General features: G+C 43.1%; 1 protein-coding gene across 4 annotated transcripts in view; it reads right to left on the bottom strand.

Annotated features, from left to right (window-relative positions):
* The window catches only part of RECK (reversion inducing cysteine rich protein with kazal motifs), a 449,691-nt gene that overhangs the window by 355,766 nt on the left and 68,909 nt on the right, over nucleotides 1-25,016 (bottom strand). For all 4 annotated transcript variants that reach the window (XM_089657195.1, XM_089657193.1, XM_089657194.1 and 1 more), the window contains exon 3: nucleotides 9,420-9,494. In XM_089657195.1, coding sequence (XP_089513321.1) covers nucleotides 9,420-9,494 — 75 coding nt within the window. The remainder of the gene's footprint in view (nucleotides 1-9,419; nucleotides 9,495-25,016) is intronic.

Here is a 25,016-nt window from a genome sequence, read left to right as displayed (position 1 = left end):
GTCATAAATTTAGGCTAAAATGTATTCTGCTACATGTTTTTGGTTAAAAAATTCCAGTAAGTGTATATTTATTGCTTTGTGTGAAAGTTATAGCGTCTACAAACTATGGTATAGATAATGGAATTTACACAGCTTTTACTTTCTGACTGCCCATCACATTTCTTGAGGTGCTAAAATACCAGGATAGTACAAACATTCTCAAATGACCCCTTTTCGGAAAGTAGACACCCTTAGCTATCTGCTGAAAGGCATATTGAGTCCATGGAAGATTTATTTTTTTTTCTACAAGTTTCTGAAAAATTACAAAAACTTTTTTTTATGAAAAGTTGTCATTTAAATGATTTATTTCTCGCACAAGCCATGGGTATATGTGGAATTACACCCCAAAATACATTCTGCTACTTCTACCGAATATGGGGATACCGTGTGTGAGACTTTTTGGGAGCCTAGCTACATACAGGGAGCCTGAAATCCAAAGAACACTTTGAAAGCCTGAAGGTGCGTAACTTCCTCATTACACTTCCTCACTACCTATCATAGCACCAAACCCCCCCAAATGACCCCTTTCTGGAAAGTAGACACCCCAATGAATTTAAAAAGAGGCATGGTGAGTATTTTGCAGATCTCATTTATTCTCACAAGGTTTTGAAATATAAAAAAAAATATGTTTTTGTTTTCTTTCTTCATTTTCCAAAAACTTGTGGCAACAAATGAGAACTGAAAAATACTTACCGTGCTTCTTATCAAATTCCTTGGGGTGTCTACTTGCCAAAAAGGGGTAATTTGGGGGGGTTAGGTGCTATCCTGGCATTTCAGGGCCTCCGAAACTGTGATAGGTAGTCTGGAAGTGTACTGAGGAAATAAAACCCTTTAAAAGCCTGAAGGTGCGTATTGGATTTAGGGTCCTGTACTTGGCTAGACTGCCAAAACGTCTCTCACATGTTGTACCCCCATACTCGGCAGAAGTAGCAGAATGTATTTTGGGGAGTAATTCCACATATACCCATGGCATGTGTGAGCAATAAATCATTTAAGTGACAATTTTGTGTAAAAAAAAAACTATTTTTTTTGTCATTTTCCAAAAACTTGTGGTAAAAAAAGAAATTCTTCTATTGATTCAACATGCCTCTCAGCAAATAGTTTGGGGTGTCTACTTTCCAAAAAGGGGTTGTTTTGGGGGGTGGGGGCATTCTATGCCCAGCATTAGAAGTTTATGCCACACATCACTCACTCTTCTAACCACCTGAAGACCAAGCCTTTTATGACACTTTTTGTTCACATAAAAAAAAAAAATCAGTATTTTTTGCTATGAAATTAATTTAAACCCCCAAACATTATATATTTTTTTAAAGCAGACACCCTAGTGAATAAAATGGTGGGTACTACATGGCACATAGTACTCGCGCAGCGATTTTTCAAAAGCAAATTTCTTTTTAAAAATACACTTTTTTTACTTTTAATGCACAAAAACACAATATATTGGCCAATTATTTGGTAAAATATAAAAGTTAATGGTATGCTGAGTAAATAGATACCAAACAGGACATGCTTTAAAACTGTGCATGCCCCGTGCAATGGCAACAAACTGCAAACATTGTTAATATCCATAGGCAATTCTTTAAAAGCCTTTAAAAGCTACCATTTTAGATTTACAGAGGAGGTCTACTGCTAGAATTACTGCCCTTGATCTGACATTCATGGCAATACCTCACATGCATGGTGCAACCGCTTTTTACATACCGGAACAGGGTCAAGGCTTGTGCACACAGGTGTGCGCGCATGGGAGGGGCGATTTTTTTTTTTTTTTTTTTAGTTATTTTGACTTTTTATTATTTTTACATTGTACCTTTCATTTTTTTTTAATCACTTTTAATGCTATAACAGGGAATGCAAATATCCCCTATAACTTCAATGGGCTTTGTCATATATTCTTTTTTGAGAAATCTGGGGTCTATCAGACTCTGGATATCTCCTCTGCCCTTACATTATCTAATCAAACCAAAATCAAATCGGTGTGATCAGATGCTTTCCCAATTTACAAATGGCACTGTTTATATCCTGCAAAACTGAAGTGATGAAATGCTTTCGAATTCTTAGACTATAGAGATGATTGGCACCACTCTGGTCTTCAATCAGCTCTATGGTCAGCTGGCAGAAACACCGGCTGCATTCTCAGGTTCCCCCGATGGCACGGGACTGCCCGAGAAGGCCGTGGAAGTCAGCAGGGGAGAGGGGCATAATCTCCCGCTGCTTGTAAAAGCAATCCTGCAGCTAACTAGCCACTAGGATTGCTTTTACATGAAAGCCGATCGCCGACTGAAAAAAAGGATACCAGGATGATGCCTGCAGCTGTAGGCATCATCCTGGTATAACCATTCAAAGTCCAGTGATGTACAGTACATCGCTGATCCTTGTTGGGTGTATATGCTGTGTTCTTTTTTTTTTGTATGCAGCCTGTGGACTGAATGAAAAAATTAGAAGAAATCTCTGCCAGAAAAAATGTGTGGTATGCCCACCATTAGAATATACCGCCCTGCATCCACCCACTTCTAATGGTGGGCACACATTAGGTCACACTTTTTCACAAGCGCCAGTTCCAAGATTGAACAAATGTCTAAATAGTGGCACGCTTGAATAAAAATTGTCCACGTATAAGTGGTACCCCATATGGAAAAAGGATGAAACCAAGTACCAAACTATCTTGCCACTGCTCCCCATGTAGTCTGGGCATCCAGGGGGCTCCACGTGACTATCTTTTCCCTCGTAAATCCGAAACTTTTAAGTATAGCCTGTTGCCATCTCACAGGTCTTCTACATCTTGACCCTATATCTGGCACACTTGCTGGGGAGAAATAGTTTGAATGCAAGGCGGCCAGAAAAATTAATGAGGGACTCATCAACGCAGATGTTTTGCTGAGGAGTATACAGTAGACATCTGCAAATTTTTGGTAAAGGTGATTTGCAAGGGGCTGAATTTTGTGGAGACGGTCAAATTCAGGGTTACCCCGAGGATGACAGAGTATATTGTCATTGAAATGCATAAAACACATTATACTCTCATATCTATGCCTGGCCTGACAGCAGAGAACACGGCATATGATGAATCTGGTCTGCGGACCAATACAACCGCAATTCATTCTTTTAGTAATGCCCATGTTGAGGGTTAGGCCCCAAAAAAATTTAAATTCGAAAACCGTAATGAGTTTCCATGCAACTGGTGGGGCAAGGTTTGAATTTGGGTTGGCGGTGATAAATTGTTGTGCATATAAATTGCTTTGATCCACAATCAACGCATACAGATATTCCGTGAAAAACAGCTCCAAAAATCAATGAGGTATGTGAAAGACCAAGATGTACTAGACCGCTGGTAATCACCAGTTCACCAAAAGGTAGAGCGGCAGTAGTACTGGCACTCCGCTGCATATGAGAGTCATCAAAATTTACCGGCAAGCGCTAACAGAGATCAGGCCTGATTCTGCGAACACTGCGGTTTTGTGTGCAATGTATCAAGTGACAGTGACCTACTGACACTGCACTTGCTGGGGGAGAAAAGAGGGGTAAGCATAGGGGCCAAACGCAGGTGGTGGGGCTGATCCCGCTAACGCTGCGTTTTTGGGGATACTATACTAATGTGAACGCTGGTATAGTGCTGATCTGATCAAAGATATTGACCTGTTCAAACACTATACTAGCAATGGAGGTTTATTGAGCATGAGCGTGCTCCTGGCAATCAAGGGGTTAAATGTGATGACTGGTGTACTGACCGGCAATCTGATACTATCTGGGAGGGGGCGTGAAAACCACGGGGGTGCGAATCAGGTATATATACTGTATATATATATATACATACACATACACACTGTATATATGTGATTTTGCGCACCCGTGCCGCCCTGTAGCAGTATTTCTGCTATAGGGCGGTCAGGAAGCGGTTACAGAAGCGGTTTGTGTTACGTCGCTGCGTTACTTTAACTGACAATTGCACGGTCATGCAACACTGCACCCAAATTAAATTTACATCCTTTTTTCCGACAAATTGAGCTTTCTTTTGGTGGTATTTGATCGCCTGTGCTTTTTTTATTTTTTGCGCTATAAAAAAAAAAGGCTGACAATTTTGAAAAAAAAAAAAAAAACAGTATTTTGGACTTTTTGCTATAATACATGTCCAGTAAAAAAAATGTAAAAATCAAATTAAGTCATAAATTTCTGCCAAAATGTATTCTGCGACATCTTTGCTAAAAAAAATCCCAATACGTGTAAATTAATTGGTTTACGTGAAAGTTATAGCGTCTACAAATGGCGGGAAAGATACTGGGATTTTTTTAAAATTATACTAATAATGGCGGCGATCAGCGACTTATGGCGGTGATCAGCGATTTATGACAGTGATCAGCGACTTATGGCGGGACTGTGGCAGACATTTTGACATGGGGGGGATCTGACTTGGGGTCACTGACATCCCCAGTGACACCAATACAGTGATCAGTGCAAAAAAAAAAACACTGACACTGTACTAATGGCACTGGGGAGGAAGGGGTTAACATTTTTTAGGTAATGAAAGGGTTAACTGTGTGAGGCGAGTGTTTTACTAGGGGGCGGGGGTGTGTTCTTCAGGGGAACATGCTGATCCAGAGAGATAAACTCTTCTCTCAAGATCAGCATGCTCGGAATTGACAGATAGCAGAGCTGCAGTGTAAACACTGCAGCCCTGCTCCCTGTCAGTGATTGCCGGTAATCGCTGGGACCCGGCGCGTAATGACTGGCCGGGACCCGGTGATTGACACCCGCTGCCATGATCAGTGGGACAGGTAGGGCGGGCACGCGCCTCCTACCTGTTTTGCAGACCGACGTTTAAAAACGGTGTTCTGTGCAGTGGTGCTGCCCTGCCTCAGTAAAAACACTGTGGCTTGTCGGCAACCAGTTAAATAATAGGAATTTAACTATATATTAACATTTATAAATAATAACACCCAAGAGAGTTGATCTAGAGAATATCCGTTTGTCTTAGTAGATCAGGAAGAATGTGTCCCTTGCTGGAGCAAACTGGACAATGCTTTATAAGGCTATGTTTACACAGGTGGCTCTGGGGTACTAAAAACAGGCAGGTGATCTACATTTTTACTACAATGTCACATGGCGGCTGCTCAGGTCTGTCTATACACTGCAGGCACTATGCTTCGTGATGTGAAAATTTTAAATCGTTGAGTCTCACAGGCGGTACTTACTGTCACACTTGCCTAGTGAAATCAATAGAACTGTGCCATACCCTTGTGCCAAATTAAGCTATGGCATTTGTGGCAGGGTAGTTTAATGTAAAATCCCCATTGGGTTTAAAATAAAAAACTTCCATTCAGATGGTGGCAGAATGACCTCTTCCCCCTGCGACCCCAGGGCCCCAATGCCTTAGGATCACCCAGGATCCTGCACGTTCCTTTCCAGGATATAGATAACTTTACGAAAGCTCAGTAGCTTTTAATCCACCTTCAGTTTTTCTTCCATAGGCATATGAGACTGTTTATCACCTTGTAACCTCGTTGCGACATCATGCGACAGAAACACAAGAAACCTCCATAGTGCAACACTGTATGTCAAGTTTTAATGTAACATAAACCGCCAAGTACAAACTCACAGTTAGCAAGGAAAAACAATCACATTGTTTGTCACCTCTCAGGCTGTACTGAGAGCACTCTGGTAACCAAGATGACCCTGGACCGGAAGTGCTTCACCACGTTGCTTCTACGCGTTAGGCCACGCCCCTCGTAGCTTCGTCAGGATAGCATCATGGTGATTGATTCTGATATTTATAAGGGGATCTGCATACTATAAATCCATTTAGACTCCATTTTGCTTAATGTACGTATTTTATGGCTGCCTTGCCAGTGTTTTTTCTATCTCTCAATACCCCAAAATTGTAATTCTGATGGGTCCTGATTATGACATTGTTTCGAAACACTATGCTTGGGGAACCCTTTATTGATTTTTTGAATGTGTTCCCTTAACCGCATCCACAGGGGTCGTTTTTGTGTGTCCGATATATTGAATTTACAATGGAGACCATACACAACTCCTTCAGTCCTCCATGTTATCAAATCCTTAATTTTAAATTCCTCTCCACTGTTTTCTGATTGAAAGGTGGACCTCTTTTTATTCTTTCCCTTCGTAGCTTTGCATGCATAACATTTTTTACATGGAAAGAAACCCACTGCATCTAGAAACGTGATCTTTCTATCTTTATTAGGTGGGTCCACTACATTTTTGCCAAGTTTGTTTTTTAGGGTGGGTGCCTTTCTGTACACAAATTTGGGTTGTTGTGATATTTTTTCTAAAACCAAATCTGTTTTTAAAATTGGCCAATGCTTCTTAAAAATTTGTTCTATCTTCTTATAGTGAGTATTAAAATACATAATGATGATTGGTTCATCCGTAAAATTCTGCTCTCTTGTTCTATCTTTTAACAGTAATGCTCTGTCCATATTGTGTACTTCCTTGCTTTTTTCTTTTATCAGTTTGGCCTCATAGCCCTTTGCTATGAATCTATCTTCCATAGTTTTAGCCTGTTCCAAGTAGCCTTCTCTATGAGTGCAATTCTGTCTTAATCTAACGAACTGCCCCTTAGGTATATTTAGGACCCGGGGGGGGGGGGGTAGTGGCAACTGTCTAGGGGTATATCTCTGTTTCGGTCTACTTCTTTATAATGATTTCGTGTATAGATTGTGGACTCTTTAATATAAATTTCCAAGTCTAAAAACTGGATACTTTCCCCACGATAATTCCAAGTGAATTGGATGTTTCTATTATTATTGTTAAGCCTGTTAAGGAACTCCAGCAAGTCTAATCCATTTCCTTCCCATATCATAAATATATCATCGATGTACCTTTTGTAGGCCTTAAGCTGTATAGGGGGATGTTAATATATGGTTTCATTTTCCCATTGGGCCATGAATAGATTAGCCACACTAGGGGCAAATCTTGCCCCCATGGCTACCCCTTTTGTCTGTAGAATTGTTCGCTGTGCCAAAAGTAATTGTGTGTTAGGCAGAATTCCAGGGTTTCCAATAGAAACTTCAGTTTTTTTCCACTTGATATGGCTGAATTCCCTTAGTCCCCAACTTACTCCCATTAGGGCATCCTCATGGTTAATAATTGTGTATAGGGATGAAACATCTCCACTGACTAGAATCATATCTTGTCCCGGTTTGAGTTCTTCCAACGTTTGGATTAGATGCTTAGTATCTCGGAGATATGATTTTGTATTCGTTACCAATGGCTGCAAGTGGATATCAATATATTATCCCATTCGTGCCATAATCGATTGGATGCCACTGATTATTGGTCTCCCTGGTGGGTTAGACATATTTTTGTGTATCTTTGGCACTGTGTAGATTATAGGAATTCTGCACACTTCTGGGATGAGATATTTTCCTTCTTTCTTATTTAGAATACTTAATTCCACCCCCTTTTTTACTATTTTTTCCAGTTCATTTTTGTATTTGATAGTTGGATCCTTGTCCAATTTAAGGTATGTGGTGGAGTCCGTTAACTGATTTTGTAATTCTTCTAGATAGTATTCCTTAGATAGCACCACTATACCCCACCCTTGTCAGACGGTCTTATAACGATATCATTTCTTTTAGACAGTTTATTGAGTCCTATTTGAATTCCTCTATTCTTTAATTCTTTGGATAAGTGTAATTTTTCTAAGTCAGCACTGACCAATCGTTTAAATACTTCAATGTGATTGTTATTACTAATTTGAGGATTAAACAGTGATTTATTTCTGAGAGAAGTGTGTACTGTGTGGCTACTAGTAGCACTTGCATTGCAACTCTTTGCCCCTGGGAGGTTCATAAAATATTTTTTAATGTTCAATTTCCGTATAAACTTTTGTGTGTCAATATAGATGCTAAACTTGTTAGCTGGTTTCTGTGGGGCGAATTTAAGACCTTTATCAAATACTTGTAACTCTTCATGACTCAAACTTTTGTTGCTAAGGTTAAAAACTCCTTCCCCTATTGGTCTCTTTTTCTTTTGTGTTTTGAAACCAGCTCTGCATCCCCTCCTCTTGTTGGGCTTCTCCTTTCCCTCTGGCCTCTCCCTAAAAAATCCCTTTGATTAAACTCATTTCTGATGGGGTCATAGCGATTATATTGCTGTACTGGAATTCTACCATTATCCCTGCGGTCATACCGATGATATTGTTGTACTGGACTTCTACCATTTTCCCTGGGGGGGTACCACCAGAATTTATCTAGATATTTTACATCACTTTATATCTAGTAATCAAAGAACCAGTTCACTTGTAGCACTGCATCACTATTCACATTAAATTATCTATTTGTCCATCTTGAGGTGAGGACTGGATGCTAGCTGCTGTTTCTTAATATTACAAATACCAACTAGCAGCACAGGAGGACCTACCAATTATTAAGAATGACCTCTTGAATGCTTGTAAACCAGCTCTAAACCTCCCCTGAAAAAGTAGAGTCTGCTGCCCATGTGAATGAGCCCTAAGAGTTCTGAGACACTGTTACCACAGTGACAGTGCTTTGCATTTCTGCAGGATAGGTAAGTGGTGAATTTATTTTTCTTTATAGTGTGCCCCATAAAACCACTGGGAAACCATGCTGGGGGAGAGGGGGGTAGTTAATATGTCAGCCAATCACTAATGCCAGGGGGTTTTATTGTTTAAGCCAGCCACTTACCACCAAGCTGGGGGAAGGGATTATTGTTCCAGCTAGTCATTGAACAGCAACTCTGGAGAAGGAGGGGTTTTTATTCAAAGTAGCCACAGACACCACTGCTTAGGGGGTTATTATTACAGCCAGCTAATGACCACCAATGTTTGGGGGTGGGGGTGGGGTGGTTATTGTTTTAAGTAGCTACTGACCACCATTGCTGTGGACGGTTATAGTTACATCCAGACACTGATGATCAGTATTGAGGATGGGGGTAATCATTCCAGCCAGCCACTTACTGCTAGTTTCAAGAGGGAGCTATTGTTTCAGCCTGCCACACTATACCAGTGTTGGTGGGGGGTAGTTTATTGTTCCAGCCAGCTAATGACGACCAATGTTGAAGGGGGGGTTGATTTTAGAGCTTGTTAACTGACCATGAAGGTTTTGTGTGTGTTTCGGGGGGGGGGGGAGCAGTTAATTTTATAACCAACCCCTGACCACAAATGTCTCAACAGTAGCTGGTTGCTACCTTACTATTTTTGGAAGTTTTTCTTTAAATAGGCTGATAGAATATGTAATACAAGAGTTGATTTTTTTAAGGATTGTGCGCAGTGTTGCTAGTGAGATACCGGCTACCGAGCAGTTAAATCTCAGTAGCAGGGAGATCAAATCACTCATGTAGCTCTAGGGTTTGTAACCAACAAACATTTGTGTAGCATTTCAAATAGAAAATAGTAGATTTACCATAGATGAAGGACAGTACTCTGGTGCCCTCTGTAGTAAATGCTTCTGCTGAGACTCGCTTTTTGAGGCTAATATCTATAACAAAAAAAAGATACTAGTTTATTTATACACAAAATGTAGGTAAGCTTAGTAGCAGACCAAGGTGTCAATACCAACATTAACATTAGTTTATTATGTAGTGGGTGACAAGACTTGTAAAACCAGAAGTGTGATTGTATACCTGCAATTTTTTCATCCGAGGTTACAAAACTGTTCACAATAAAAGCAATATAATATGTACTTATGATAACATACCTAAAAAATGCCTGACAAATGTTTCCTTATTTGTTTTTCTTGTAAAACATAAGCAATAAGTCTGCAGTATGAGTATGCAGAGGTTTCAGAGCAGTTTTTGGGGGGTGAATTAGGGGATAGGGAGGGTAATGGTTAAGTATGTAATGGCATTACAAATGAAGGGTACACATACATTTCTTGGTTACCAGAGGTAACTTAAGATAAAAAAGGAATACGGTTATGTACAGTTGTGTTCAAAATAATAGCAGCCAGACATCACTAACCTGATCAATCACTGTTTTTGGTAGAAATGATATTTCTGCATGGCAAATAATTTACTAGTAGGTGTAGTAGAGTAATAGAAATCCAACAGACCCAACAGTCATGACATGCATGCTGCTGATTCTGTGTAATTGAATCACTAATTGAAAGGGGCATGTTCAAAATAATAGCAGTTTGGAGTTCTATTAGTGAGGTCATTCATTCTTTGAAAAACAGGTGGCAATTATTGCCCTTATTTAAGGAAGGAAGGCAGAAAATGTTGTAGATGCTGGTTACAGTGCATTTCTCTCTGAAATTCTGAGGAAATGGGTCGTTCTAGACATTGTTCAGAAAAACAGCGTACCTTGATTAAAAAGTTGATTGGAGAGGGGAAAACATATAAAGAAGTGCAGAAAATGATAGGCTGCTCAGCTAAAATGATCGCAAATGCTTTAAAATGGCAACCAAAACCTGAAAGACGTGGAAGAAAGCGAAAACCTACCATTCGAATGGATAGAATAGCCAAAATGGCAAGGACTCTATGCCTATGTGAAGCCAAGCTATCTGCAAGAAGCCCCTGCAAAGTCCCACTGTTGAAAAAAAGACATGTGCTGAAGAGGTTACAATTTGCCAAAGAGCACATTGACTGGCCTAAAAGAGAAATTTTGTGGACTGATGAAAGTAAGGTTGTTCTTTTTGAGTCTAGTGGCCGGAGACAGTTTGTCAGATGACCCCCAAACACTGAATTCAAGCCACAGTACACTGTGAAGACAGTGAAGCATGGTTGCGTAAGCATCATGATATGGGGATGTTTCTCATACTACGGTGTTGGGCCTATTTATCGCATACCAGGGTTCATGGATCAGTTTGAATACATCAGAATACTTGAAGAGGTCATGCTGCCTTATGCTGAAGAGGAAATGCCCTTGAAATGGGTGTTCCAACAAGAAAACGACCCCAAACACACCAGTAAACGTGCAACATCTTGGTTCCAGACCAACAAGATTGACGTTATGGAGTGGCCAGCCCAATCCCCGGATCTTAATCCAATAGAAAACTTGTGGGGTGACATCAAAAATGTGGAATGTAGTCCAATCATCGTGGGCTGTTCACAGGTGCCAGAAGTTGGTTGACTCCATGCAACAGAGATGTACAGCAGTTCTCAGAAACAGTGCTTATACAACCAAATATTCATTAAGTGATTCAAAAGAAAAATCTTCAAACATTTTTAAGTTTATATAGTGAATGTTTGAGTTTGTAAAGAAGAATACAAACACTGCTATTTTTTTGAACAGTCTAATATTCACTTTTCTTCAATTTTTTTTAGAGGAACAACACAAATTTGATACATTTTTCTTCATGTTTTGATTTGGAATAGAATGTGTAGTGTTCCCAATGCATTTTTGTGTATTGAAATAAAAGCTATTCGAAGGATTTTGAGCTTTATTCACTTTTTTCAACACACTGCTATTATTTTGAATACAACTGTAGGTGTACAGTACTGTTATATACCGGGGTGGACTGACAACTCAAGGGTCCCCCGGGCAATAGGAGATCATGGAGCCCCCAGTTTTAAAAGTGGCCACCATTCAGCAGCCATCTTTATGAACCTCACATCAGAGTCCTCCCTTACATCAAAGTACTCAGAATTCTCCCTATACAGAACAGCCCCCAGAGTGCCAACTTGCAGCAGAGCCCTCTTACATCATTGTTCCCTTACACACATTTTTTCACCTTGGTCCTTGGTGTAGCAGGTGGATGGTGGTAAAAGGCTTTTAAAAACAAATCCATTTGTTGCTGACACTGAACTGCGTGTGCAGTTGTAGAGCCAGCTGAATGGTGAATTGCCATACTGGGCTTCGGATCGGGTAATGGGGCATGTGAATAAAAGCTATGTTTTATGGGTGCCATGATGTCACCTGTGGGTGAGCACCCAGACCTGCCCTGCTGCCAGATCTGTGGCCAAGCTCAGCAGTTCACCATTCGGCTGGCTCAGAATGGCACCAAGTGTTTTTTTATGGGCATATTTGTCTATGGACATGTATGGACAGTTGGTTTCCGACACAGAAAATCGATCTAACAGCCTCAGAAACAGGAGCCCTGCTAAGGGGAACACAGCCTCTCCCCTCACCTCCTGCTCACCAAGGTAAGCCATCAATAAGACTACACTTTGCTCAGTCCAGCCAGCTTACCTTCTAGCAGGGTGAAGTTCATCCTCCACTGCAGGCTGAGTTTACTCCTCCCTCTCCCACTTCAGCATCTCCTGTGATAAAGTCCAATAAGACACACTGGGGAAGGGGGTGGGTACAGTGTGTTCCCTTTGGCTGAGGGGGCAGTGGAGAGGCAGAACAACTGTAGCCTCAGATTTTTACAGACACTGGATGTTCAAAGTATATTCAGGAACAGATGTAAACATTTCACAGAAATCACACATTTTTACAAACTGTCCCTGAACCTACTGAAGTTGGCAACCTGATGGGGCCCTCCCACTGGCCCCGGGACCTCGTGCAGTGCCAGAGTGCCCGAATGATCAGTCCGCCCCTGGCTATATAAAATATTGGAGATATAGCCTTTTTAGATATGCTTACCGAGTGGTACTGACGTTTAGGGTTGTATGCGCCCAGGCAGGAGTGCCCAGAATGCAGATGACTTCTTGCAATCCAGGCATCCATTCCCAGGCAGATATGACTCTAAACATCCAGCCCCATCCAGCAGCAGCAGCTTTCAACCTCTCATAGACTTTTACAGGCTGCTGGCAGCGGGGCTGGATGATGCACCTGTGCCTTCTGCATGCACAAAAATGCCAGGTATGCATGTGGTCTAAAAGAATGGCTATAAAAAAATTAAAAAAAAATCTCTTTGAGGCCTCACTTCTCCTATTGCCCACAGGCCTCTCCCAGAGTAGTTGCCTTAATGGTATTGTCAAGGGACTTGCCAATGAGAAGCTCACCCTCAAAAAGCATGTGCAAAAGGCATTTTTCCACAACCAGGATCAGTTGCCCAGACTAAGCCATAGGATTCTGAGCATATGCACAGAGACTAAAGACATTGTGGAGATATGCCGAATCAAGTTCTCTATGGCATCCATAAAGAATAGGGCTGAAGGTAAACATTGCAACTTTGAGTAAAGATTTGGATTGTCTATATCAGGAGAAAGTTCATTGTGTATTTGTCTGATGCAGTTAGCAATAGTTTGGGCTATTGCTATATAGGAGAGAGGTATGATCAGGGGGTACAATATTAAGGGACTAACCAACATAATGTGTCACAGAAGCCTATGTAAGAAATAAAGAGAGAAAGGAGGAGGTGGGTTCCACGGGAATCCTACATGTTCTGGTAAATATGGTGTCCTGCAGTGGCAGAGTGATCCGGATATTCCCATAGCAGCGTGCCATGATACATGTTTTATGTCATTTATCTTGTAATATTGCCATTATTGATGATTAATGAACTATACAATATTTGGTTCTAACACAAGTTTGTATAATTGTAGATGAATATTCCCATTCCTCTTTGAAGAATCAGTGGTCCTCATTGAAATGTGTTACAGTTATAGTGTGTATATGTATGTATGTGAGATAAGGATCTTAGTTTGTAAGCTCCTTGAAGGCAGGGACTAATATGAAAATACAGTATGTAAAGCGCTGCCACTTAAATGCCTTTAATAAATACATCTCCAAGATATTTTTCCCACTTGTCTTGCTTGAGGTGATTGTAGCCGTATTAGTGCACTTGCGACAGAAACAATTGAGTACTGTCCGTGATACTTTTTTTATTTGCACTAACAAACAATTTTAAGGACAAGCTTTCGGGGAGTGTCCCCTTCTTCAGGTCAAAGCAGTACTGATCACAAAGGGTTAGAAGAGATGTTCTGGAGTTGGAAGGAAAAAAAAAAAAAAAGAGAACAGATAAGATAAGACACAGCAAAAGCAAAGTCTGGGGAGGGGGAGACTACACTCACAGAGGCTGTGATGCTTGAGGTGATAGAACTGTTGGATAATGACTGAGGAATCCCATGTCCAAATTCAGGCCGTTATCTCTTGTGTCAAATAGAATTATCATTCTTAGTTCAAAAGTTTTTCTTTCCATCCTCAACATTATAGAACAAGTGCAGCTGGAGCTGGCCAGGGGTGGGGAGGAGCCTGAACATGGCGGCGGCGGAGAGTATGAGATAGGAGCTCTCCGACAGGACTCCTCCGCCTAAACCCTCCCTAGCAACCCCATCCAAGAAGAGGCATGAGCGGCTGAAGAGGTACCTGGAGAGTGGGGACCTCGGCGGCAGAGCGGAGTCCTGGTGTGGAGAGAGAGAGGAGCTGCTGGTGAGGGTTGGTCTGCCTGGCAACCCGGACCGCGGCAAGTGAGAGAGCCGGGAAGCCGGGTTGCCGAGGTGACAGGAGAGTGGCGTGACCACGTGGTCAGCCAGAAAGGAGCGTTGGGAAAGGAGGAAGCCGGCCGGCGTCTCACAAGAAGCAGGGAGAGACAAGGCAGCTTCTCCGAGTACCAGCCTAGCTGTACCGAAGAAAAGACAGATACACCAGCTGATCCAGGACCCAAGGACACCCCTAGGGGAGAAGATATAAGAGGGGGAAAAATTAAAGGAAACGACCCTGTGGAATCCCCAAGCAAACCGTTTGGAACTGAAGTCAGCAAGCTGGAATCACACCGAGGAGAAGGAGGGGTGAGCTGGGTGAGTGGAGGCTGCTGAAAATGAAAATGAATACATAAAATCATGGTTTATTATTTCCTTCGTATGGTTTATTGTTTATGATACAACATAAAAGAACAAAGGAGAAGAGAGAGGAGGGGACTCCCAGGGTTTTTTTGGAAAGAGAGATTAATCTAGCAACTGAAGCAGGAAAATTAGAGAATAATCTACCAGGCAAAAAGGGGGCAGGGATGGGGTGAGGGATGGCGAAGGATAGGAGGGGGGGGGGTTGGGGGGAGGCGAGGGGGGGGAGGAAAATTGATAATAAGGGTAACACTCTGTAGGATTGAGAGAGGTATTAAAGCAAGGGAAAAGAGAAGGAGGATAGTTAAGCGATCTCCGGTTGGAAAGGAAAAACAAGGATATAAAAAGGATGGAAGAATTACAAGTCATCACTTATAATGTAAAGGGGTTGAATTGTCCTGTGAAGAGATTTAGGTTATTTAAGGAACTACATCATCAAGCAGTTTCAGTGGTTTTTTTGCAGGAGACACATCTTGAGATAGAATCTAAGGTTAAGTTGAAATCCAGAGATTACCCAACATGGTATTATGCAGATTCCCCGATTAGGAGAGCTAAAGGGGTGGCAATAGGTTTCAGAAAAAATGTAAGATTTGAATTGGAGGATAGAAAAGTGGACCCAGAGGGGAGATATTTGTTCTTGAAGGGTAAAATACAAGAGTTGGAGTGCACAGTAGCTAATATATATTGTCCAAACAAGAAACCAGAGACGTACTTGAAGGGTGTGTTAAAAAAACTGATGGATTTTAAAGAGGGTTGTTTGATATTGGCGGGAGATTTCAATTTCTGCATGGATCCACAAAAAGATACAACCTCTTCTGTGCAGCGAGAAGGGAGTAGATCTCTGAGACTATTAAAGAAGGTGATCCATGAGTGTCAATTGGTAGATTCATGGAGAATCTTGCATATGAAGGATAGAGACTACACATTCTTTTCAAATGCACATGAGACGTATTCAAGGTTGGACTATATATTGATATAACATCAATTTATAGAGTCAATGGTTAAAGCAGATATAGGAGTAATGACGCTTTCAGACCATGCCCCTGTTGTATTAAGGATGGGATGGGGAAGGAGGAAAACAGAAGGGGTAGGATGGAGGCTGAATGAAGCACTTCTTATGGACAAGGATATTGCACAGAGGATTGGGAAAGAAATTGAGAGATTCTTTAGAGAGAATGAGACAGAGGATGTGTCTAGTGCAACAGTATGGGAGTCTCATAAGATATATATAAGAGGAATCCTGATTGCTATTGGGGCAAGAAAGAAAAGAGAAAGGAGAGAAAAAATTAGTGGGTTCTTAAAGGATATATCTGAGCTGGAACAGATACACAAAAATAGCATGGTAAAAGAAATTAAACAGAAGATAACAAAAAAGAAAAAGGAGTTGGAGACTATGATGGAAGAGGAGAGAAGGAGAGTTTATAACAAAGTGCTAAGTGAGAATTATAAATGGGGAGATAGGCCAGGAAAATATCTAATGAGAACCTTAAGGAAAAAAAAAATAGGAACTATATAGATAAAATAAAAAGCCCCAAGGGAGAATAGGTCCACTCAAATAAGGAGATCGCAAAGGTGTTTGTGGATTATTACAGGAAGTTGTATAATATCAACCCATGCGAGGTAGTAAATAATATGGAAAAAGAAAATATATTTAAAAAATGCGGGACTACCGAAACTAAAAGAAGACCAACTAAATTCCCTTGAAGCAGAAATCACACAAGAAGAGATAAAAGTAGCAGTAAAAAGTATGGAGACGGGGAAAAGCCCAGGACCGGATGGCTATACAGCAGGGTACTATAAAAAATTTAGTGAAATATTGATTCCCAAATTGGAAAAATATATGAATGCCCTGGGAGGAGGGATGGACATGAGGGGAGAATCTTTACAGGATCACATGGTACTGTTACATAAAGAAGGGAAAGATGCCTCGCAGTGTTCGAGTTACAGGCCAATCTCATTGTTGAATTTAGACACTAAGCTACATGCAAAGGTCTTGGCGAATAGGTTGAAGGAGCTTATGCCTGAATGGATACATGGAGATCAGGTGGGCTTTGTCCCAGGAAGGGAGGGTAGGGACAATGGGTTGAGATCCCTGATGCTGATTCAGAGAAGTAAAAAAGGGGAGATACCGGCGGTGGCCCTTTCAATTGACGCCGAAAAGGCCTTTGATAGAGTAGACTGGGGCTTCATGATGGATACCTTAGAAGCCCTGGGAATTGGAGTTAGAATGAGGGAATGGATTGGAAAGCTGTACAGTAAGCCCTCCGCAGTGGTGATAGTAAATGGGGAAAAAACAGAGCCCATCGGGATGTCAAATGGAACAAGGCAGGGCTGCCCTCTGTCCCCCTTATTATATGTTATGTCATTAGAGCCTCTTCTGTCAACAATAAGGAAGAATGGAGATATAAGGGGAATTCAGATAGGAAACATAGAACATAAAGTGGCACTTTTTGCCGATGATCTGCTGTTTTATGTGGGGAATCCCAGGATAACACTCCCAAATCTAATGAAACTGTTGAAGGAATATGGAGAACTAACAAATTTAAAAATCAACCCAAAAAAACTGAGATCTTAAACATAAACATCCCAAAAAGCGAAAAAGAAAAAATACAAAAAGAATTTCCCTTCATTTGGAAAGAAAGAGATATAAAATATTTGGGAGTAAGGCTTAGTGCGGCGTATAAGAACTTGTATAAACTAAACTATATCTCATTATTAAATGAAGTGAAGGGGGAATTAAAAACTTTAGAAAGAGGATTTCCATCATGGTTAGGACGTATAAACCTGGTAAAAATGATAATTGTACCAAAAATTTTAGATAGATTTCAAATGATCCCAATTAAACTCCCGGAAGCTTTTTTTAAAATAATAAAAAGAATGATAACAAGATATATCTGGAGGAAGAAAAAAAACTGAGGGTGTCCCATGAAATATTAAGTAGAGATAAAGAGAAGGGTGGTCTGGGAGTACCAGATATAAAGAGATATTACAAAGCAGTAATATTAGGGAGAATTTTTGACTGGACGTTCAATTCAGAGGGGAAAAGTTGGGTAAAAATTGAAAATACACTCAGTGGAACTAATTTGAATAGAATAATATGGTTACCGTCACAATATAGAGGATTGAAGGAGGATTTAAGTTTGTACACTGTAAACGTGTTAAGGGAATGGGATAAAATACACAGATATATGAAATGGGAATTTAACTCTATACTTATGCCACTAAGAAACACAGAATTTTTTACCCCAGGTAGAGAAGAGATAACAGGTAGATGGTTTATAAAAGAAGATGTCCAACTTAGAGATATAATGGGGGAAGGGAAATTGAAGACCTTTAAAGAGTTGGAAAAGAAAAAGGGAAATATTTTCACTAGGCTAGACGAGTGGCCTAGTTAAAATGTTTTTGGGGAAACCCCCCAAAACCCCTGAGAATGAAACAGGATTGGAATTTGTTTGAAAGGTTGCTGGATGCACGGGGTGATAGGAAACACGGAATAGCTAAAATATATAGAATTCTCACAGATTTAGACACAAACACCAAACCAATGCACATAGTGAAATGGGAAAGAGATATGGGGGTGGTATTAGATGAAGAAAAACAGAAAAAAAAAATAGATTAGTTCACGGAAATGTAAGTTTGAGGGATGTAGAAACAAACTATAAATGTTTGACAAGATGGCACATTGTTCCGAGTGTAGAATGTAAGATAAGTGGGGAGAAATCACAGTGGTGGTGGCGAGAATGTGGGGAAGTGGGGACAGTGTATCATATTTGGTGGGAATGTCCATAAATTCAAATATTCTGGAAAACAATAATACATTTAATAGAGACCATCATTGAAATGAACATCGGGTTAGATCCAGGGATGTGCCTGTTACACAGTTCAGAGCTATCAGTTAGCAAATATAAGAAATTAGGTTTAGGGTACTATTTGAACACGGCAAAAAGCCTAATCCCCAAGTATTGGAAGAAAAAAGAAATACCGAAAGAGGAGGAGTGGATAGAAAGAGTAAATTGGACTAGCAAGAGGGAGAAGTCATATTATAAGCAGGAAGATAAGCTGGAGGTATATCTCGCGAAATGGGAAAAATGGGAAAACTTTGTAACAAATATGAGAAAGTGAAAAGTAGAAAGTCATAAAATGGATAGATGGGTAAGATACGCTTGCTTTGGATATAAGAAAATGAAAATGCAGAGTAGGGGGGGTTAGGGGGGGGGGGAGGAAGGGGATAAGGTTTTAAGAGGGGAAAAATAAAGTAATAAGAAATAATCGTATATTTATGATGATTGAGATGAAAATTTTTTTTTTGTTATTACTGTGAAAAACTAATAAATATTTAAATTAAAAAAAAAAAAAGTTTTTCTTTCCTGGATGGATTTGAAATTTCCTTTAAGAACTAAAATATTGAGGTCTCCCATTGTGTGGTCTGGTTGTGCGAAATGGTGTCCCACAGGTGTGCAAAAGTCATCTTCTTTATGTTCCTTGATGGTATGTCTGTGCAAATTCATCCTTGTTTGTAACTTCTGTCCTGTTTCGCCAACATAGGATCCTTTGTTACATTTTCTGCACTGGATAAGGTACACAACATTACTGGAGGTGCAGCTGTATGATCCGGAGATATTAAAGATCCCTTTTGAGTGTCTGACACTTTTTGATGGATTGATTTGGTTGTACAGTTTGCAGCGTATTTTATTGCAGGGTTTGCTTCCATTATTTGTGACATCTTGATCAGAAGGAAGTTTCCTACTGATTAGTTTATTTCTGAGGTTGGGGGGTTGTCTGAAGGCCAGTATTGGCAGTTGCTGGAATATTTCTTTCAGAGTTCCATCCTCTGTTATGATGGGTTGTAAATCTTTGATTATTTTTCTTATTCCTTCTAGTGCTGGGTTGTATGTGGTTACTAAAGGTACACGGTTGTTTGTTTTTTTTCTCTTTGTACTGAAGTAGATTTTCCCTTCGGGTTCTCAAGGCTGTGTTTATGCTGTCGTTGATAGTTTTGTCTTTGTAACCTTTCTTATGGAAGGAGTCTGCTAGTGTCCCAAGATGTGTATCTCTGTCTGTTGGGTCAGAACATATTCGGTGGTATCTAATGGCCTGACTGTGTATGATGGCACGTTTCGTGTGTTGGGGGTGGAAGCTAGAACTGTGGAGGTAGTTGCATTTGTCAGTGGGTTTCCTGTATATTGAGGTGTGAAGCGTATCATCCCTGATGTATACTTTGGTGTCTAGGAAGTTGACGTGTGTGTTTAAGTATTCCATTTTTAGTTTGATAGATGGATGAAAAGTGTTGATCAATGAGTAAAATTGTTTTAGGTATTCTTCACCTTCTGTCCATATGATGAAAATATCATCAATATAGCGATAGTATCTGTATGGTTTTTGTTCCATGCTGTTCAGGAATTTTTTCTCCAGGTCAGCCATAAATTGACATAGTGGGGTGCCATTTTACTGCCCATCACACAGCACAGTTAACGCTTTGATCGCCCCACATGTTAAGCCCTTCCTGTCCACTGTTATTAGTACAGTGTCAGTGCTTTTTATTACCACTGATCACTGTATTAGTGTCACTAGAGATGTCAGTGGCAGTTAGTCAGTGCCCTCCCAGTGTCAGAATGCCCACTACAGTTCCGTTATAAGTCGCTGATCACCGCCATTACTAGTATAAAAAAATAAAAATTCCAGTATATCTACCGCCATTTGTAGATGCTATAACTTTCACGTAAACCAATTAATTTACACATTTTGGGAATTTTTTTTAGGAAAGACGTAGCAGAATACATTTTGGTTTAAATTTATGCCGAAATTTGATTTTTAAAATTTTTTTATTGGATGTTTTATAACAAAAAGTAAAAAATATTGCTTTTTTTCAAAATAGTCGGTCTTTTTTTGTTTATAGAGCAAAAAATAAAAAACGTAGAGGTGATTAAATACCACCGAAAGAGAGTTTGTGGGAAAAAGGGCATACATTTAATTTATGTACAGTGTTGCATGACCGTGCAATTGTCAGTTAAAGTAATGCAGCGTGGTATCGCAAAAAATGGCCTAGTTAGGAAGGGGTGGGGGTGTAAATCCTCTGGAGGGCAAGGATCTAATCTACCTAGTTTTAGGACTTGTGTAAAAAGTAGTCTTGATGCACATCTTGATGCACACTTAGATGCAGCCCCCTATGATCTATGATAGTTGCATACAGAAGGTAAAAATTGTTTTTGTGTGTGTGTGTGTGTGTGTGTGTGTGTATGTGTGTATTGATAGGCTTGTTCACTTGCTCCAGACAAAGGTTTGAGGTGTTGCAGTGTTGCTCTTTTTATGTGTTTAATAAAATTACTACCTTACACAATGCAAATTGTGCACCATACCATAAATTTCAAAAAAGGCACTGCTCAAGATTATGAAAGTGAATCTTTAAGGGCATATATAGATGAAAACAGAAGTAGGAGACAGTTTCCTAAAAAAAAAAAAAAAAGATTATTGCTTCTTAGATGAAAGAAACTCTAGTTAAAATCATTAATAATATCTTGTATATTGAACAAAAGCTTTTAAAATAGGCAGAGCCCATAGAGATATCTTATGTGGCTGTCACATTGGGCGCTCTCCCCCCTCTGCTGGCCCGCATCTGAGGTGACCCCCTGCTGTCTCTCATCCTGCCACGGCCATTTGAAGCCGAGCTGTGCCACGGCCCCTCCCACCTCTGCCACTATGTTATCCCCATCCGGTGAGGCTGGAGGGGACAGGATAGCGAGGTTCACACCTCTTGCGGAGAGGTCCAAACACCCTGCAGAGATGTTCTTGATCACGGCGTCAGGCTGATGCCGCACGATCCCGGCATCCGCAGCACGTGCACGAGGAGTTCCCGCGCTTGCGGATGCCTCTGGACAAAGGCCATTATCACGAGAGCGCAGCCGTGTCCAGGGGGCGTGCCTCATTGCCGGGTGACGAGGCACGCCGCCCCCGGCCCGACCCAGTTGCCAGGACAATCGGAGAGCGTCCTGCGTCAGTTTAAGAGGCTGATGCTGGGCTCTCCGATCAACCATTCCACTGTGCAGTCACGGAGGGAGCTCAGCTGCGGCGGGACCCTCGTGACCAGACTCTGCCTGAGACCTCCAAGTCTAGGGGAGATCGCCCACACCTGCCTGAGATCCCAGCTAAGGGGAGATTACCTGCTACCTGCCTGAAACCCCCAAGCCTAGGGGGAGATCGCCTACCACCTGCCTGAGACCCCAGCTAAGGGGAGATTACCTGCTACCTGCCTGAGACCCCCAAGCCTAGGGGGAGATCGTCTGCCTGAGATCCCAGCTAAGGGGAGATTACCTGCCAGCTGCCTGAGACCCCAAGCCTAGGGGAAGACCACCTGCCAGCCTAAAGGGAAAGGCCACTTGCCTATTCCGGACCCCAACAGGTACCTGTGTTCTACTTTCATATACCTGGGAGACCAGGCACCCTGTCGGATCCGTGAGCATATGCTTTTCCCTGCTTTACTTGAACTGTTCCCGTGTTGACCCCCCTACTCCCCCTGTTGGATTACAATCTGCTACAGAGACTTTTTCTTTGCCCCCCCCGTACTGGACTACAAGTGTTTGAGCCCCTCCTTGCTGTTCCCCTACTGGCAAGTGTCACCCTCCCTGCGAACCCACCTATTGCGTGGCTGTCATCCTTTTTTGTCTCAATTAAGCTTTGTGCGTTTGCCATCTACTGTGTGTTCTGTCCTGCCTACCCTCCGTTACATACTGGTGGCAGCAGTGGGATCAGAACACTAAGGAGATGGCAGACAGCGAAAGTCAGCTGAGGGTGGAACAAGCCCGGCCCAGCGAATACAGAAAGTGGACTATATTGTGTCTGCAGGAAAGGGCCGAGGAGCTGTCCCTTACCTGGAGGGTTCTAGCCAAAGACGATCTGGTCACAGCCATTGAGGAAGCTGACCCCCAAGACGCCCCAGCAAGGAGCGTCTTGGGGGTCAATCCCAGCAGATCAATCCCAGCCTCCCTAGCACGCCATGATCCAGGGCCCAAAAGCCCTTGGCTTACTCGGGTGGAGGAAGAGATGGCCCTCCTGGGGCCAGATGCTACAGTAGAGGACAAGCGAGAGGCTATCCGGAGGGTGCACGAAAGAGAGAGCCAAGGGAGCCACCGTGAACTAAGCTGTCCTTCCAGCCCCAGGACCGCGGGTTACCCCCCTCCCCAGGTCAGCCGCAAGGACTTTAAACCCTTCAACGAAGCCACCGGGGATGTGGAGGGGTTCTTTCAGGACTTTGAGTAGCAGTGCCAGCTCATGGAGGTACCAAGCACGGATTGGATACGGCACCTCGTGGGTCTGCTAGAAGGGGGTGCGGCCGCAGCTTACCGCACTCTGCATTACTTGGACAGCTGAGATTACGCCCGGGTAAAACAGACTGTGTTGGAGTATTACGCGGTGAGCCCAGAAGTGCACCAGGTGTGCTTCCGTGACCTTCCCCGCCATGCTGAGCCATCCTATCGAATGTATGCACACAAGATGTCGCAGTCCTGCCGACCGTGGCTAGAAAGGGAGCAGAAGAGATCCTTCAGGCCTTCCTGAAGGAGCAATTCTACAACCAATGCCCAGTGGAGGTGCGCGGATGGGTAAGAGAAAGAGCCCCTATACCTTGCAAAGGCCGCTGTCCTGGTTGACGAGATCCTGGCCATCAAGTCCCATTGGAAATGGCGGGCCCCTGAGCCGCCAAGGGTCCCGCCCCCCGTCCGGCCACCTCTCCATCCTGCCACCACCTCTGCCAAGACAGCCCCCCCCACCTATCACTGCCAACCCCACAGGGCCGCCACCCAGAGCCCAGTTCACAGGGCCACCCATGGACCGCCACTGCTATGGGTGCAACCAGCCGGGGCACCTCCAAGCCAACTGCCTTACCTCCTGAAGCCGTCGCTTCAACCGTCCGGTCCACTACCTGGAGCTACATCACGCAGAAGAACCCCTGCCCCCGCCTCCCGGCGAGTGGATGAACCCCCCCAGACGCCAACGACCCCCGGAGAGTCTACAGTGTCCACCCCCCGGGGGCTACCTACCCCGCCCAGAAGCAATGCCACCTGCAGGCCATGCGGGTGGACAGACACCCCGCCACCAGTTTTCGAGATACGAGGGCCTTCTTGGCCGGAAGCCATCCAATCCGGCCCTGGATTCACCATCGAGCTGGCAGGAGGAGCCAGACATCATACCCCCAGGGCATCTGTAGACCTTGACTATGGACTCGGGGAGCAACAGTGCCAGATCGGCATCATGGGTGGCCTCCCAGCGGATGTTCTGCTTGGAAATGACCTAGGGGAGCTGCGATGCCAGTACATCGGGGCGGTGACCCGGAACCAAGCAGGTCGAGGTCTTCCTACAGACAAAACCACCACGGGACCTTACCCCCGCATGGGCTCGGTGAGTGACCCCCCACCTGACCCAGACATTTCCCTGACCTGGGACCAGGAGACCTTTAAGAGGGAGGTAGCCAAAGACCCCACTTTGACCAAGTTTAGGGCCCAGGCCACAGCAGGATGGCAGGAGGGGGGGTGGAGACTGGCTTTGGTGGGGGCAGGGGCTGTTGTACCGCCAGGCAGGCCCAAGCCGCCCGGGACAACCCCCTGCTATCTCCAAACAACTGGTAGTGCCTGGATGGTTCAGGGTACCGCTACTCCAGATAGCCTATGACATTCCGGAAGCCGGCCACCTGGGTAAGAGGAGAACAGAGCAGCAGTTGACTCAAGCCTTCTACTGGCCAGGCATCTCCCAGGCTGTCTCCCACTTCTGTCAAACCTGTGACACCTGTCAGAGGAAAGGACGCCCAGGAGACCACCCCAAGACCCCGCTCCGCCCCTTACCCATCATTGAGGAGCCCTTTCAGTGGGTAGCTGTAGATATAGTGGGACCCCTGGCCTGCCCCAGTAAGTCTGGGAAGCGGTACATCCTCACGGTGGTGGATTACGCCACCCACTACCCAGAGGCTGTCCCCCTGTCCAGCATCTCCGCCCCTAAGGTGGCCGAGGCCCTAGTCACCATTTTTTCCCAGGTGAGATTCCCCAGCGAGATCTTGACCGACCAGGGTACCCAGTTCATGTCCGATGTGGTCCTATCCCTCTGGCGCACATGCGGGGTACGGGCGATCCGGACCACTCCCTATCACCCCCAAACCAATGGCCTCTGCAAGCACTTCAATGGTTCCATTGTTGACTGAAGAGCATGCTGAGGTCCTTTGTTGACGGGGAGGCAGACTGGGAGAAGCTCCTCCCTCACCTGCTGTTTGCATACCGGGAGGTACCGCAAGAGTCAACGGGGTTTTCCCCCTTCGAACTCCTGTACGGGCGTAAGGTCCACGGTCCCCTATC

Source organism: Staurois parvus, unplaced genomic scaffold, assembly GCF_062004578.1.
Source record: "Staurois parvus isolate SC_StPar_1 unplaced genomic scaffold, SC_StPar_1.0 ptg000974l, whole genome shotgun sequence".
NCBI classification, from domain to species: domain Eukaryota; kingdom Metazoa; phylum Chordata; class Amphibia; order Anura; family Ranidae; genus Staurois; species Staurois parvus.
This window is presented reverse-complemented; position numbering and strand designations above follow the sequence as displayed.